Raw genomic sequence first — 12,230 nt, forward strand, 5'->3', positions numbered from 1 at the left:
CCTACTGCCTGGAAATGATACAAGGGGTTTCCAATGGGATTCAAACCCAACCCCCTGTCACATGTTTGTCCAGGTGCAAATAACAGCTAAAATATTCTTGGAACCCTGAACTCACTTGTTTAAAAAATGAGGGCCAGGGTTAATATTTGCCCACTATGGGCCTACATTTCTTCCCTTCTTTTGGGGGAGATGGTTGGGGGCCCCCTTAGCCGTAAGAGCCAAGGGCCCTAACAAGCTGCTAGGCTGTTGCCACTGTGAAGTCACTCCAGGGCTCCCTGCAGCTGGAATCAGGCAGTGGTGTAGGAATAAGCAACCTTCCCACCTCCTGCCAAATTAAAGTGTCAGAATGTCAGAGGAACGGCTCACATGAGTAAAGGACCCAGGATCAGGCTTTCTCTAAATCCTACCTTAGACCTTCTCTTGTAAGCAGTAGGCTTTTGTTTTCATAATAGAATTCACTAGCTTCCCGTTCCATCCTATGCCTAGGGTCAGACTCACCCCGAATTAATAGCCCTAGATCCTAGAAATTTGCTACCACATCTATTACGTCTACCACTATGTCCCAGAACAGCTCAGAGATCACAGGGTTGCATCTCTCCTACCACCCTGCAGCTTCAGGGTCAGCTCTCATTGGCTGGCTGCACAACTTCCCTGCACTCCCACGCCAAGCTCTCCACTTTCTCTTCCTCCCTCTCCTGCCCAGCTGCTAACTGCTTGTAGGCTAGCAGTCAGCCACTCTTCAAAGGTTGTCTCCCCACCCCTTACCACTATGGCCTTGTCTATACTAAGGTGGGACAAGAAAAGCTCCTGATCATTGCATCAAGTGTAGAATTTGTTGTTTGTTAGGTTCGCTCTCTGGGCTGGATGCTGTGCAGCAGCATCTTGCTATTAACAGCTCTGCTCCACAGAGTGGGGCGAGGAGTAAGTACTCTGTCATAAGCCACAGCTGAAACCTTGAGGTCTCCACAGTCCTAATGCATCACATCCCCTCCTATGAAAGAGGACCTAGGCCTGGGAGCTCCCAACTCACTTCCTTATGCTCCCCGCCAGATCCGAGCCCCCCTCTCACTTCCACATCAACCTAATGACCCCTCCCGCCCCCAGGATTCTGCTATACCTTTGTAAAACAGATTTCAGGCCAGTTCTGAAAGCTGGAAACTCACTGGAACCAGTGAGGCAGGGGCAAGATTTGCCTTGAAATGAGTTGCTAGTTAATATCAGCCATTACAAGTTACAGTTCTTTGTCTTGCCCTTTGTCTTGCCCTTATTGAGCTAATCAGCCCACAGAACAATAAACTCCTGCTTGTCATGGAACCCTTTTTGGAGATGCACACTGAGTAATTTCCCCTTCACTTGACTGGGGCTTTCTCTCTGTTACATTACTAGCTGGTTAAGATAATAAAGCCAGGCTTGACCTTTGATTCCCAGGGCATTCAAGGCCTCCTTGCTTAGCTACAGGTTTATCACTCCTTACTACACTACATTGAGTCAGAGAGGGGTGACTCAAAATCATTTCTTAGGGCACTCAGCCTGAAGAACAGCCTTCCGCTGTGACTCAAGAACTGTGTCGCAGGCTGTTGATATTAAAAGGCCGTTAAGTGCAGTAGTAATCATGCCGTAATTCTCCGTGGAAGCCAGTTGTGTGTTTCATCTCCAAGAGTTACCAAAGCTAAAAGTTGTAGCAGACACATTTGTCCTTCCTGGCCTGAAATAACAAACGCAAGACGTTCGTGTCAAGCACTTCCAGCTGGTGAAACATTTTTACTTGGTTCCAAAGTGAAATATGATGAGAATTTCCGAAAATCAAAATAGCACTATAAGCAGATTAATACGTATCACATAGTTTACATGAGTGGAAACATTTAAACAGACAAGATACCTTTTGGTGTCAACTCATAAAAGTCATATTAGTTTGTTTTACTATTGTGTATCTGAGTATGGATTTCTTTAATATGATGAAAAGAAATGGGATTATTAAGTGGAAATATAAGATACTGACTTAGTTTGTATAGTACAATCCCAGTTCTCTGCTGTCAATTTTTTTTTTTATGGGTGGAAAGCACCTTCTACAGGAAATGGAACAAATCCAAGTAAAAACTTTGCACATTTATTAGCCTTTTTTAGTGTTAAACAGTTCACGCATTAGGAGGATTTAGCACACTGTTTTGACCCTAAAAGATCATGTTTCAGGATTCCTATAAGTGTGTACATAGCCTCAAGCCATGCTAGAGAGAAATACAGTTTAAAGGGGAATTAAAGATACTACCAAGTATTTGAATTAAACCCTCAAAAGCAACAAACTGCAGAGTAAAGGCTAAAAAACAACCAACCATAGGATAATACTCTATCCATAACTGACATTTATAAAATAAAGCCACATTCAATATAATCCCCATCTACCTCTTGCACGCCACCTACCTCCTCCCACAAATTGATTTGTCATGAATTTCTTGATGTAGAAGTTGGACACTTTTCTGATTGAATCCAATGATAGGTGGCAGGCATGTGAAAGAAATGGCAACAAAATTACTCCAAAACAGCTGGTTTATTTTATTTTATTTTATTTTATTTTTTGAGTACTAACAACCAAAAAAAGAAAAATATTTTACAGCAATGCATTCTCTCATCGGGATATTCTGAGCGTGGTTTTTGTTTGTTTTAGAAAGGACTCATCCAAATCTCTGTTTTTGTGGGTGCAATTTTACCCCCTCAGTTTACTGTAGCACAAATGCTAGCATTTATTTGTCTAATCGGCAGATATGTGGGCACAGGTAGTTAGCTAGACATCTGAATGTCAGCATTTTCACTCAAGGAAAAAATACTTTTTTTAAATGTTGGGCCTCTTATGCTTTTCTGCTGAAGACAAATATTTATGGATAAGTCATAAAACTTGAAAAGTGAAGGATTCAGACCCCCAGATTCTCAGTTTTAGATGTAGCAATAAATTGTCATTTCAGATCATGCCAGTTGTTCATATAACCTGGTTTCCTGTCTCCAATAGTAGCTTAGAAAAGAGGTGGAGGTGGAAAAGGAATATTCCTGCTGAATAGTGCATCTGGACAGCTGTATGATGGGGAAGGGAGTGAAAGGAAAATGCCTTCCTGTCTTCACCAATAAACCACCCTGAAACATGCGGCTCAATAACCCTTGTACTTGGACTAGCTAATATCATTGTGTAGTCTAGTCTCATTCATGTAAGCATTTTATCCCTTTTCCATTTGAGTGTGTTAAATCAAACACTGCAGTAGGAAGAGATACAAACACATTTATAATTTGAAGGCTGCCATCCTATCAGCTTGATTGGAATTTAGGAATGTAGGACTTGCTATACCAGATCAGCTCACTAGTCCATCCAATCCAGTATCCTGTCTGCACCAAATGCTTTAGAAACCCCATAATGGACCATTAAAAAAGGATAACCTTTCCTTAAGGGAAGCTTAACCCCACACAGCCAATGTTTGGTTTATGCTTGGAACTAATAAGCTTCTATGGAAGCTTGTGGAATCCCCATCACTGGAGGTTTTTAAGAACAAGTTGAACAAACACCTCTCAGGGATGGTCTAGGCATACTTGGTTCTGCCTCAGCATAGGGGGCTGGACTTGATGACCTCTTGAGGTCCTTTCCAGCCCTGCATTGCTATGATTCTGCAAACATTAAAATACCAAGTATCATTTGCCCTATCACTTTGGCTATAGTAAAACGCCATGCGTTATCTATGGACAGCTGTCAAATTTCAGTGTCAAAATAAGTTTCAGCTCAGCTGGTAAATTCTGACTCACAGACTTATCAAAAGTGGGGCAGTGAAGTAGCCTGGGTGCTTGTTGGCATGTGTGTTCACCAGTCACTGATGTTTGTTTTTGTTTTTTTGTTTTGTTATCAAACTTCTGGTGTAAATAACAAAGATGAGTCCTCTCTGTATTTTGCTGTTTACAGAGAGTTACACGGTCTGACTGTTTCCCCTTCTGGCTTCAGGTTTAAGTTTAGTAAGGGAGAAAGTGCAGCAGTCACGCTGGACTGATAAGGGTTAGGCCATGGCTGCCAAGGAGGAAATGAAGGTTTCCTCCCAGTACTTTGTTTCTTATTGTGTTTCTGCCTCCCTAAATTGTCAAACACTGGCCTTTTCACATCCGGCAGCGTGGTTACTTCATTGGGTATTCAGGAATATCTCCTCCTTCCGTTGGACTCTGACTGCTAGACAGTCATCCGGACTAAACGTTAATTTTGTAGCTCATGTGTCATGAGAAAAGGGGAAAGCAGAGAATATCAAGCAGCCCCGATTCATTACAGATAGCATCATTTGTAGAGTAGTTTTAACTTTAGGGCTTTTAATTGCCCATCAGAGACCGTTTTAAGTCAGTGGGGCTATTTGTGTGAGTCAGGCAAGCAGGATTTAAACTTTGGGAGGGGGGGTTCTTTGAGTCTAGAATATTTATCATTATTATTATTATTTATTTGTATTACTGTAATGCCTAGGAGGCCTATGTCTGGACCAGGACCCTGTTGTGCTAGGTGCTGTACAAACACAGAACAAAAAGATGGTCCCTGCCCCAAGGAACTCTCTTTATTTCTGAGCTTTCAAGCCTAAGCTGTGGAGTTGTGTGTTTATCAATCTATTTATAGCGTATAAATGCAATCATTTATTAATGCCCACAACAGTTCATATTGAGCCATTATCCGTTAACCTCCCAACACCCTATGTGGCTTGTAGTCAAGAATTGTACATGCCTATGCCACAGCTAGGAAAACAGCCCTACGTAGGCTAAGGGCCCAATCTTACAAAGTGCTAAGTACTCCTATTGCCCCAGTGGGAGCTGAGGATGCTCAGTACCTTCTGAGACCAGACCCTGCGTCTAAAGACACACGGTGAGGTGGTGTCAAAGCTGGGAATTCCTAGGTCCCAGTCCTGTGGTCAGTCATTTGCTAACACAAAGAATTTGATTGCAGTAAAATAGAACATGAATACTCTCTCACTGATAACCTATCAAATAGTGTGTGAGTAAATGTCGCGACATTGATTTCTAAATTATGTTTACAGGTGTTTTATGTGTCAGACCTCTTCAAACCCAAGATGAAGACCTCCCTGCCTCCTCCTCCAATCCGGAAAGATATCCTTTCACCTGTGGACATCATTGAACGGAATAATCACCACAATATGGTGTAGACCTTTGCAACCCTCCTCCCTCCACAATCCTTCCCCCCTCCCCTTTTTTTTTTTTTTTTTGCAAAAATGACTGCTGACAGCAACTACCTGCTGCTCTCAAATCTCATCAGACAGTAGAATGTAGGGAGAGACTTTCTTGCCCGACTAATAAGGTCTTACTCTCTGGCCTTTTCACTTGCAACATTTGCATGAAATGGGTGTTGTTCAACTAAGTCAAAAGCAACAATGAGAAAAACAAACAAACAGCGATGCCGGAATTCTGGATGTGCAATTGGTTGAGTGTTCATGTTGTAGTGAACCCAAATTGTTCATAGCATAATGAACACTAAACGATTATGTAAAGCCGGCCATCTTAGCTTTTACTATGAAGATTTCCAATGCCGGTAAGAAAAACTCAAAACTAAATTATATAGCACTGTATACAAGAAACAGCACTGATTCAAGATTTGGGACTGGTTTCTAAGTGTCACTGCTCTTTTCTCCTCCCCTCCTCTTTGTAATATTGCTTTGTTTCACTCCGTTCCATACTGTGATGTTGGTTCAGAAGAAGCTTGCCCAGTCAGAAATGTCAGAAGGGTGCCTGGTCATATTACACAAACTTAACCCCCCCCCCCCAACAATCTAAGGTGTTTCCACAACAAACTGAGCATGAGTGAATCTGTTATCCACTTAGAAGCCAAATCTTTTCATTTACACTACGTACCTGGTGACATTAGTACTGTACGAGGCATCAAGCCTACACAAAATTGACAAATGGCCTAATTTTTAAAAAGGCTCCCTTCACTACTTCTGGCCCTGATAAATTGCAGAAGGATTTTCTGTGTTATTGCTGCCACCTTTGGGAGTTCACGTCATGTCAGTTGTTAGTGGTTGATCTTGTTGAAGATATGTTAGCACTATGAATTTGGGATTGAGTCCCAGGGAACATTGATTCTGCAGTTTTAGGACGGGCTGCTGGGTGGAACGTCCTAGCCTGGATTTCAAACAGTTTTGAGCATTCCCTCATCTTCTCTGTTTAGGGTCTTGTTATAAGCCATTCAATAGACATTAGGCCAAATTCTGATCTCCGTTACATCGGAAGTGCATCAAGAGTGTGTAAAAGAGAGCAGAATCTTGCCTACTTCTCCTAGCTTTTTGGCTTTCTGTTGGAAGTTAAAGACAAATATTGAAGATCTATCTCAAAACTTTGAAAAAACGCTAAATGGAAAAGGGATCATGCAAACCACGTGGAATGGCCATTTGCACATCTATATTACACAATCCGTCCTATCATTTCAGCTATAGCAAGCTATGATTTTTTATATATAAATATTATATAAATAATGTATAAAACATTAAAAATTAACTATGTAAAATATTATTTCTGAAACAATTTTTTAGATATATCCACTATGATTATAAACTGTGTCTTGACCTGTGTTATTTACATTTTGCTGCTTAAAAAAGCATTGAATTAATTTTTTTTTGTAGTCAACTAAAATATTGTAGGTCTGTGGTAGTAATATTTTAATGAAAATAACTACAACTAGAGACAATTGTATAAAAAAATCATATTAAATTGTCTGTATTTTTGTAATGTTTCATTTTGTAAAGAGAAGAATATTCAAAGACTTTTGTAGAATACAAAATTGAAGTTTGTATCTGCGAAATTATTGCTGTATAAATGTGCTTTTTAAATAAAAGCTCATAACATAACTAAATATCCTATTTTAACCATGTTCTGCATTTGTGTTGTTCTTAGATTAATCTGAATAAAATGCACTCGGGTGGTATATGTGAGGCTTTACACTGCACTGGGTAAATGTTGCATATATCTGTTCCAGGCTCAAAAAAGCCCTGAACCTGATCCCATTTTAAATGAGAGCTCTGATGTGGGGGTCACCAAGGACATGCCCACACTGTGGGCATTACAGAAGCACCACTGCAAGGCCGTAGTGTAGATGCTTCCTACATCGACGGAAAGGTTTTTTTGGTCGATGTAGATAATCCATGTCTCCGAGTGGCAGTAGCTAGGGCGATGCAAGAATTCTTCTGTTGGCCTAGCTGCGTCTGCCCCAGGGTTTAGGTCAGTTTGACTGCGGCACTCAAGGCGTGAATTTTTCATACCCCTGAGCGATGCAGCTATGCCTGTCTAAATTTTAAGTGTAGACCAGGACTTTGGCTTATTTCTGTCACAAGGCAGAAGTAACTGAGATGGAAGCCCATAGCTAAACGCCTTATTTACATAGTAAGGATGAGCTCTCCTCTGGCCACACCTCTTTCTTACCCAGTGCTCTTGTGTATGAAGGAGTGGTGCTCAAGGAGCTTGAAATTTACTTCTACTTATTTATGTTAAGGTAGGCCCCTCTCTGCTGGGCACGATGCAAATGGGAGACACAGTCCTTGCTCTGGAGGGCTTATAGTCTAAATAGAGAACACTGAACAGGGAAATAGAAGCCTAGAAGACAAGTGACTTGTCCACTGTCATGCAGAAGATCAGTGGCAGGGCGAGAACCAGCTTTCCAATCCTGCGCCCTATCCGCTAGACCACAGTGCTTCCAATTAACGTCAAGGACTGCCAGGCATTTAACCGTACATGTGTCCATGTGTTACGTCTGCTCACGTTTGCACTGGAGCACAACAGCTTCGCGCTGTCTGTTGTGTACAGGACAAAGACCCACAGTCTGCAGCCCTTCCACTTTCCACACTCCGCCTCTCTTTCAGCATTTTCAAAGAAATCTCTTTTGTCTCATTGTCTTTTGAAATGTCTTTTGTTTATAAGGACAGTCACGATATTTGGGGCTTTTTTTAATATGGGCTCCTATTACCCCCCAACCCCTGTCCCGATTTTTCACTCTTGCTTTCTGGTCACCCTAACTTTAATAGAGGAAGATTTAGCAAATGGGGAGGAAAGATATAGATGGCTAGGATATGGGTAGGGTGCATTAGTGAAGAGCCTATTAAAGCTAGTAGAGAGTAGGTTTATGGAAGACAGGCATATAAGAGGAGAATAAATTGAAGAAAATTAACAAATCATGGGATTTAAAGTGTATTATGGAAAGGAGCCATGGAGGTTTGTGGCAGTTTCTGGCACCACTTGAGTAGTTTCCTGACTTTTACAGAGAAATGAGGTTGCAGAATGAAGAAGATCAGAGGTCTTCAGTATCCGCAGAGGTGTGTAATTTAGCTTGCAACCATTGTACCACTAGCAAGCATTAAAAAATTCTATTAAACATCATATATGTGTTGGTGATACAGCATAGCTGGATTAAAATAGTGGGGAAGAGATAATGAAAATTAAACAAAAGTTTTTAAAAAAAACTAATCACACCAGAGAAGACAGACAAGAGATGCTGACAGGCAAGCCAAGGAAGTAACATTTGCTTGAGCAGAACAAAAACAAAACAGAGAACAGGATAGATGAAGAATGGAGTCAGAAAAGAGAACAGGAGAATCTCAGGGGATGCAAGCTAAAGACCAGATGGCAGGTTATAGGAACAGGGTTAACTGCAGAGGGCCTAGTAAAGGTCGGAGTTGATTGGGTCCAAAGTAGCAGCACCTGTCAGGTAGGAGAAAAAGAGGGAAGACTGAATAGTGTGAGTAGAGGTCAGCATGGTTCTAGAATACCTTGTTTGTGCAGGCAGTGAGTGGAGTAGGCTTAACTAAAAAGGTCTAGATTCCAGAAAGGGCAGCAGACACTGCAGACAATAAAAGATTCATCTGGAGAAAAACAGATAGGTCATGATCAATGTGTAGCTGGCAGGAGGGAAGTGAATGAGAAGCCAATGAAATGGAGAACCAGACAAGGAAACCAAGGCAGCAGACTGAAGTCCAGTGAGGTAAGTCAAGCCTTTTAGAAGTGGCCAATGGTTAGAATCTCTCTGCAGCAGATGGTCTTCAATTTACAGCTGTAAATTGGAGCTGTCTAAAGGACGGCCTAATGCAGCCTGCTTTCATCTGTAGGAGGTAGATCTTGTCCCCATGGCTACTTCCTTCACTAGGTGAAGTAGAGCAGATATGGAATTTTATTGTTGAACTCAGTCAACCAGCAATTTCAGTTACACTGGGAAAGCTATGAGTCCCTGGATGGTTGGATTAAAAAATTAAGCACATCTCTCTGCAAATTAGGAACATTGCTCAATCCCCAGGTAAATTTCTGATATGGCTCTTAGTACTGCCAAAAATAAAAATTGGATGCCATTCTTGGCCAGCCCCTAGAGAGCATGAAAAATCGCTTTCAGCCGTTGATCTTTTGGCCTTTCTGTAAAAGTTTCAGAGCTGTGGGGGAATACCTACCAAAAACCCTATAGTTTTGCCTGAAAACATTTTTAACATATTTGTACCTGGGGCTGCATGCAAGCACCTGAAGTTCATGGAGTAGAGACTTTGGCTCCAAGGTAAGATTTGAAACTTTCTGTGACAGTAAATTGCCATCCCCAGAAAGAGGTCTAACCAATTTTCAAACCGTAAAGGTATTCTGGTACTGTTCAGTCATTTTGATGTGTGTAGTTTTCCATACTAGGAGGAAGGTTAGAGCATGTTCCACAAGCAGAGGCAATTTAATACTAAAGATCTTTACTTTAGATTTTTAATATTCCAATGTTTGGATATAGGGTTTTTCTTTTCTCTTTATAAAGATAAAACCAAGAACAAAATTTGGATCCAGATTCAATTAACAATCACTCCTAACATTGGGAGCTGGGGTTTTGGGCCAGACCCAACTCTAAGACTATATGTAACCTGGATCCAAGAAAAATTTGAGAACTTCCAAAGCCATTAGCTCCCGCCTCTGACTCCATGATCTCTCTCTCGCCACCATACCTGTGACCACCTCTTCCCCTTGACACACTCTTCTCCTTATTCCCCATTCCCAATGAACTGATTGATCTTCCCCTTATCACCACCTTTTATAGACTTGTTTATACATCCTGCCAAATATCTCCAGTGTTTAATGGATACTTGTGAATGGAGGTTGACATCTCTATTGAATTAAGCAGAAATTAGGGAAAGTTTGGGGGTAACAGGTAGGATCAGCTAAACATCACCTTCTAAGACACACATCTCCCGAAAAGTCTTTCAGCAGTGATCTTTGCACTCTACCCCCCAAGCTCATATTGGTTCCAGATGCATTATGTGTGTCTGAACTGTGTTATGTCTAGATTGTAAATTCCTCAGGGCACAGACTGTCTCCTCATGTGTTGGTATAGTACTGATCAAACTGTCAGCAATGACTAATTGCCCAATCCCTTGTTTTCATCCTATCCATAGCTGATAAGGGAAATGATCCTGAATTTCTTGTTCACCCAACACTTGCAGGGAAGTCACAAGAGAGATCAATTCTCTTATCCACACATATCATTTGTTTTTCTTAGAAAAGTCTATGTCTACAAAGCTTATTCTCTACTTGTGGACTAAACAATAGAATACACGTTGAGGTGTTATGGTAATACCACTACTACTAATGTCAGCAAGGCACTAAGTAGTTGTGTACCTTCCTTGTGATCACGGTATTGGAGCTGCCTCAAGTAATAATGTATCTTTTTATTTAATCTAGAAATAAACTTGATCTCTCTGTAACCAGATAACTTTCAATGTCATGTTTTGGGACACCTCACAATACAAGTCTGTTAGTGAACTCACTGGTAGTAGCTAAAATATCAGCATATGCAACCTGTAATGGCCTGAAGTTTACAGTTTTTGATCTCACTTTATATTAAAAGTTCATAACCAGAGGGAACAACGAGCTGTTATTTTAAAAAACACCTTTTAGCGTTGCCACGTCAGCAGAAATGTTTAAATATATATATTCTTATCCCAACTCTGTCACTATGACCTCTTGTGCAGAAATGAATTCAGACCACTTCTGATGGGAATCTTTGAAGTAATTCAAATTGGGCAAAAGTTCAAAATATTAAAGGTGTAATTTCTCTCTCTACCCCAAACTAACAAACATTCACTTCGTTTCTACAGGAACTGGTACAAATAGCTTGGCTTTTCCATCCAAGATTTTTCTATATTTATTTGTGTGTGTGTGGTTTCAGTTCTGTAGTGTTGGGTGAGCTCATGCTGAGGTATAAATTAAACAAGATAGCACACACATTACACTATGCTAACTTTTTCCCAAAAGAGACACCAAAAGTAACTATGCTGTTTTAATTAAGGTCTCAGAAATAAACTCTTCTCAAGATAAAGTGAGGGCCAGGTTAGCCCCATTGACTTTGGAAGGCTCTGGCTCCCTGTGGTAATGCAAACTAATGGACAAATATTGTGTTCTCATCAATTTATGCTGGAGAATGAACACTTCTTCTTTCAGGAAAATTTGAATACTGGTGGAAGGTACACGAATAACATTTCCAGAGTTTAAAGGGCTTGTGTATACAATAAAGTTGCACCAGTTTGACTTAAGATGTGAATTTAAACCAATTTAGTTAAGCCAATGCCAAAGACAGTGTGGATGCTTTTCTGTCATTTTTCACCAAACTTTTTGCTGTTTAGTTTAAGTTGTTTAGGAACAGGATTGAGTTAAACAGAAATAATACAGCTGAAAACAAAATAGGAACTGGTGGGAAGTTTTCCATTGAAACTGTTTAAAAAAAAATACAGGAAACTGGGTTTTAATTAAGTGACTTTTTCCCCCTCTGGAAAATTTCAGTTTTTGTTGGAAAAAAAATGACATACCCAAAAACTGAAATATTTGAGCCAAACCCCAAAATATTGTGATTCAGATGTCCCATGTTTGTTCCTCCTGTGAGTTGTAGTTTGGTTACCTCATGTCCCCATTCTCCTTTCTGGGCCAGGCTTCCCAACCTCACTACAGCTTCCACTCTGCACCATGGCCAGGGTCTCCCATGGTGCAACCACCTCCCCTCTCCATGAGAGGAGACCATGGTTCATCATGGGAGATGTAGTCCAATCTGTCTTTAAAAGAAAGCTGCAACTCCCACAAGACAGCATTTCCTAATCAAACTATTTTGGTTTTCAGCCAAAATATTTTGGTGTTTGATTTTTCACTGAAAAGTTGGATTTTCTGCTAAATAAATAAAGCTAATTTTCCAACTTGCTGTTATGAGCACACAGAGGTTTGCACTG

General features: G+C 40.7%; 1 protein-coding gene across 2 annotated transcripts in view; it reads left to right on the forward strand.

Annotated features, from left to right (window-relative positions):
• Positions 1–6,875, forward strand: part of PLPP3 (phospholipid phosphatase 3) — a 65,137-nt gene extending 58,262 nt beyond the window's left edge. For both annotated transcript variants that reach the window (XM_048861287.2, XM_048861286.2), the window contains one exon: positions 5,037–6,875. In XM_048861287.2, the coding sequence (XP_048717244.1) occupies positions 5,037–5,162 (126 nt within the window). In that variant the 3' untranslated portion in view covers positions 5,163–6,875. The remainder of the gene's footprint in view (positions 1–5,036) is intronic.
• The last annotated feature ends 5,355 nt before the right edge of the window (positions 6,876–12,230 follow it).

The sequence above is a fragment of the Caretta caretta genome, chromosome 8, assembly GCF_965140235.1.
Source record: "Caretta caretta isolate rCarCar2 chromosome 8, rCarCar1.hap1, whole genome shotgun sequence".
NCBI lineage: Eukaryota > Metazoa > Chordata > Testudines > Cheloniidae > Caretta > Caretta caretta.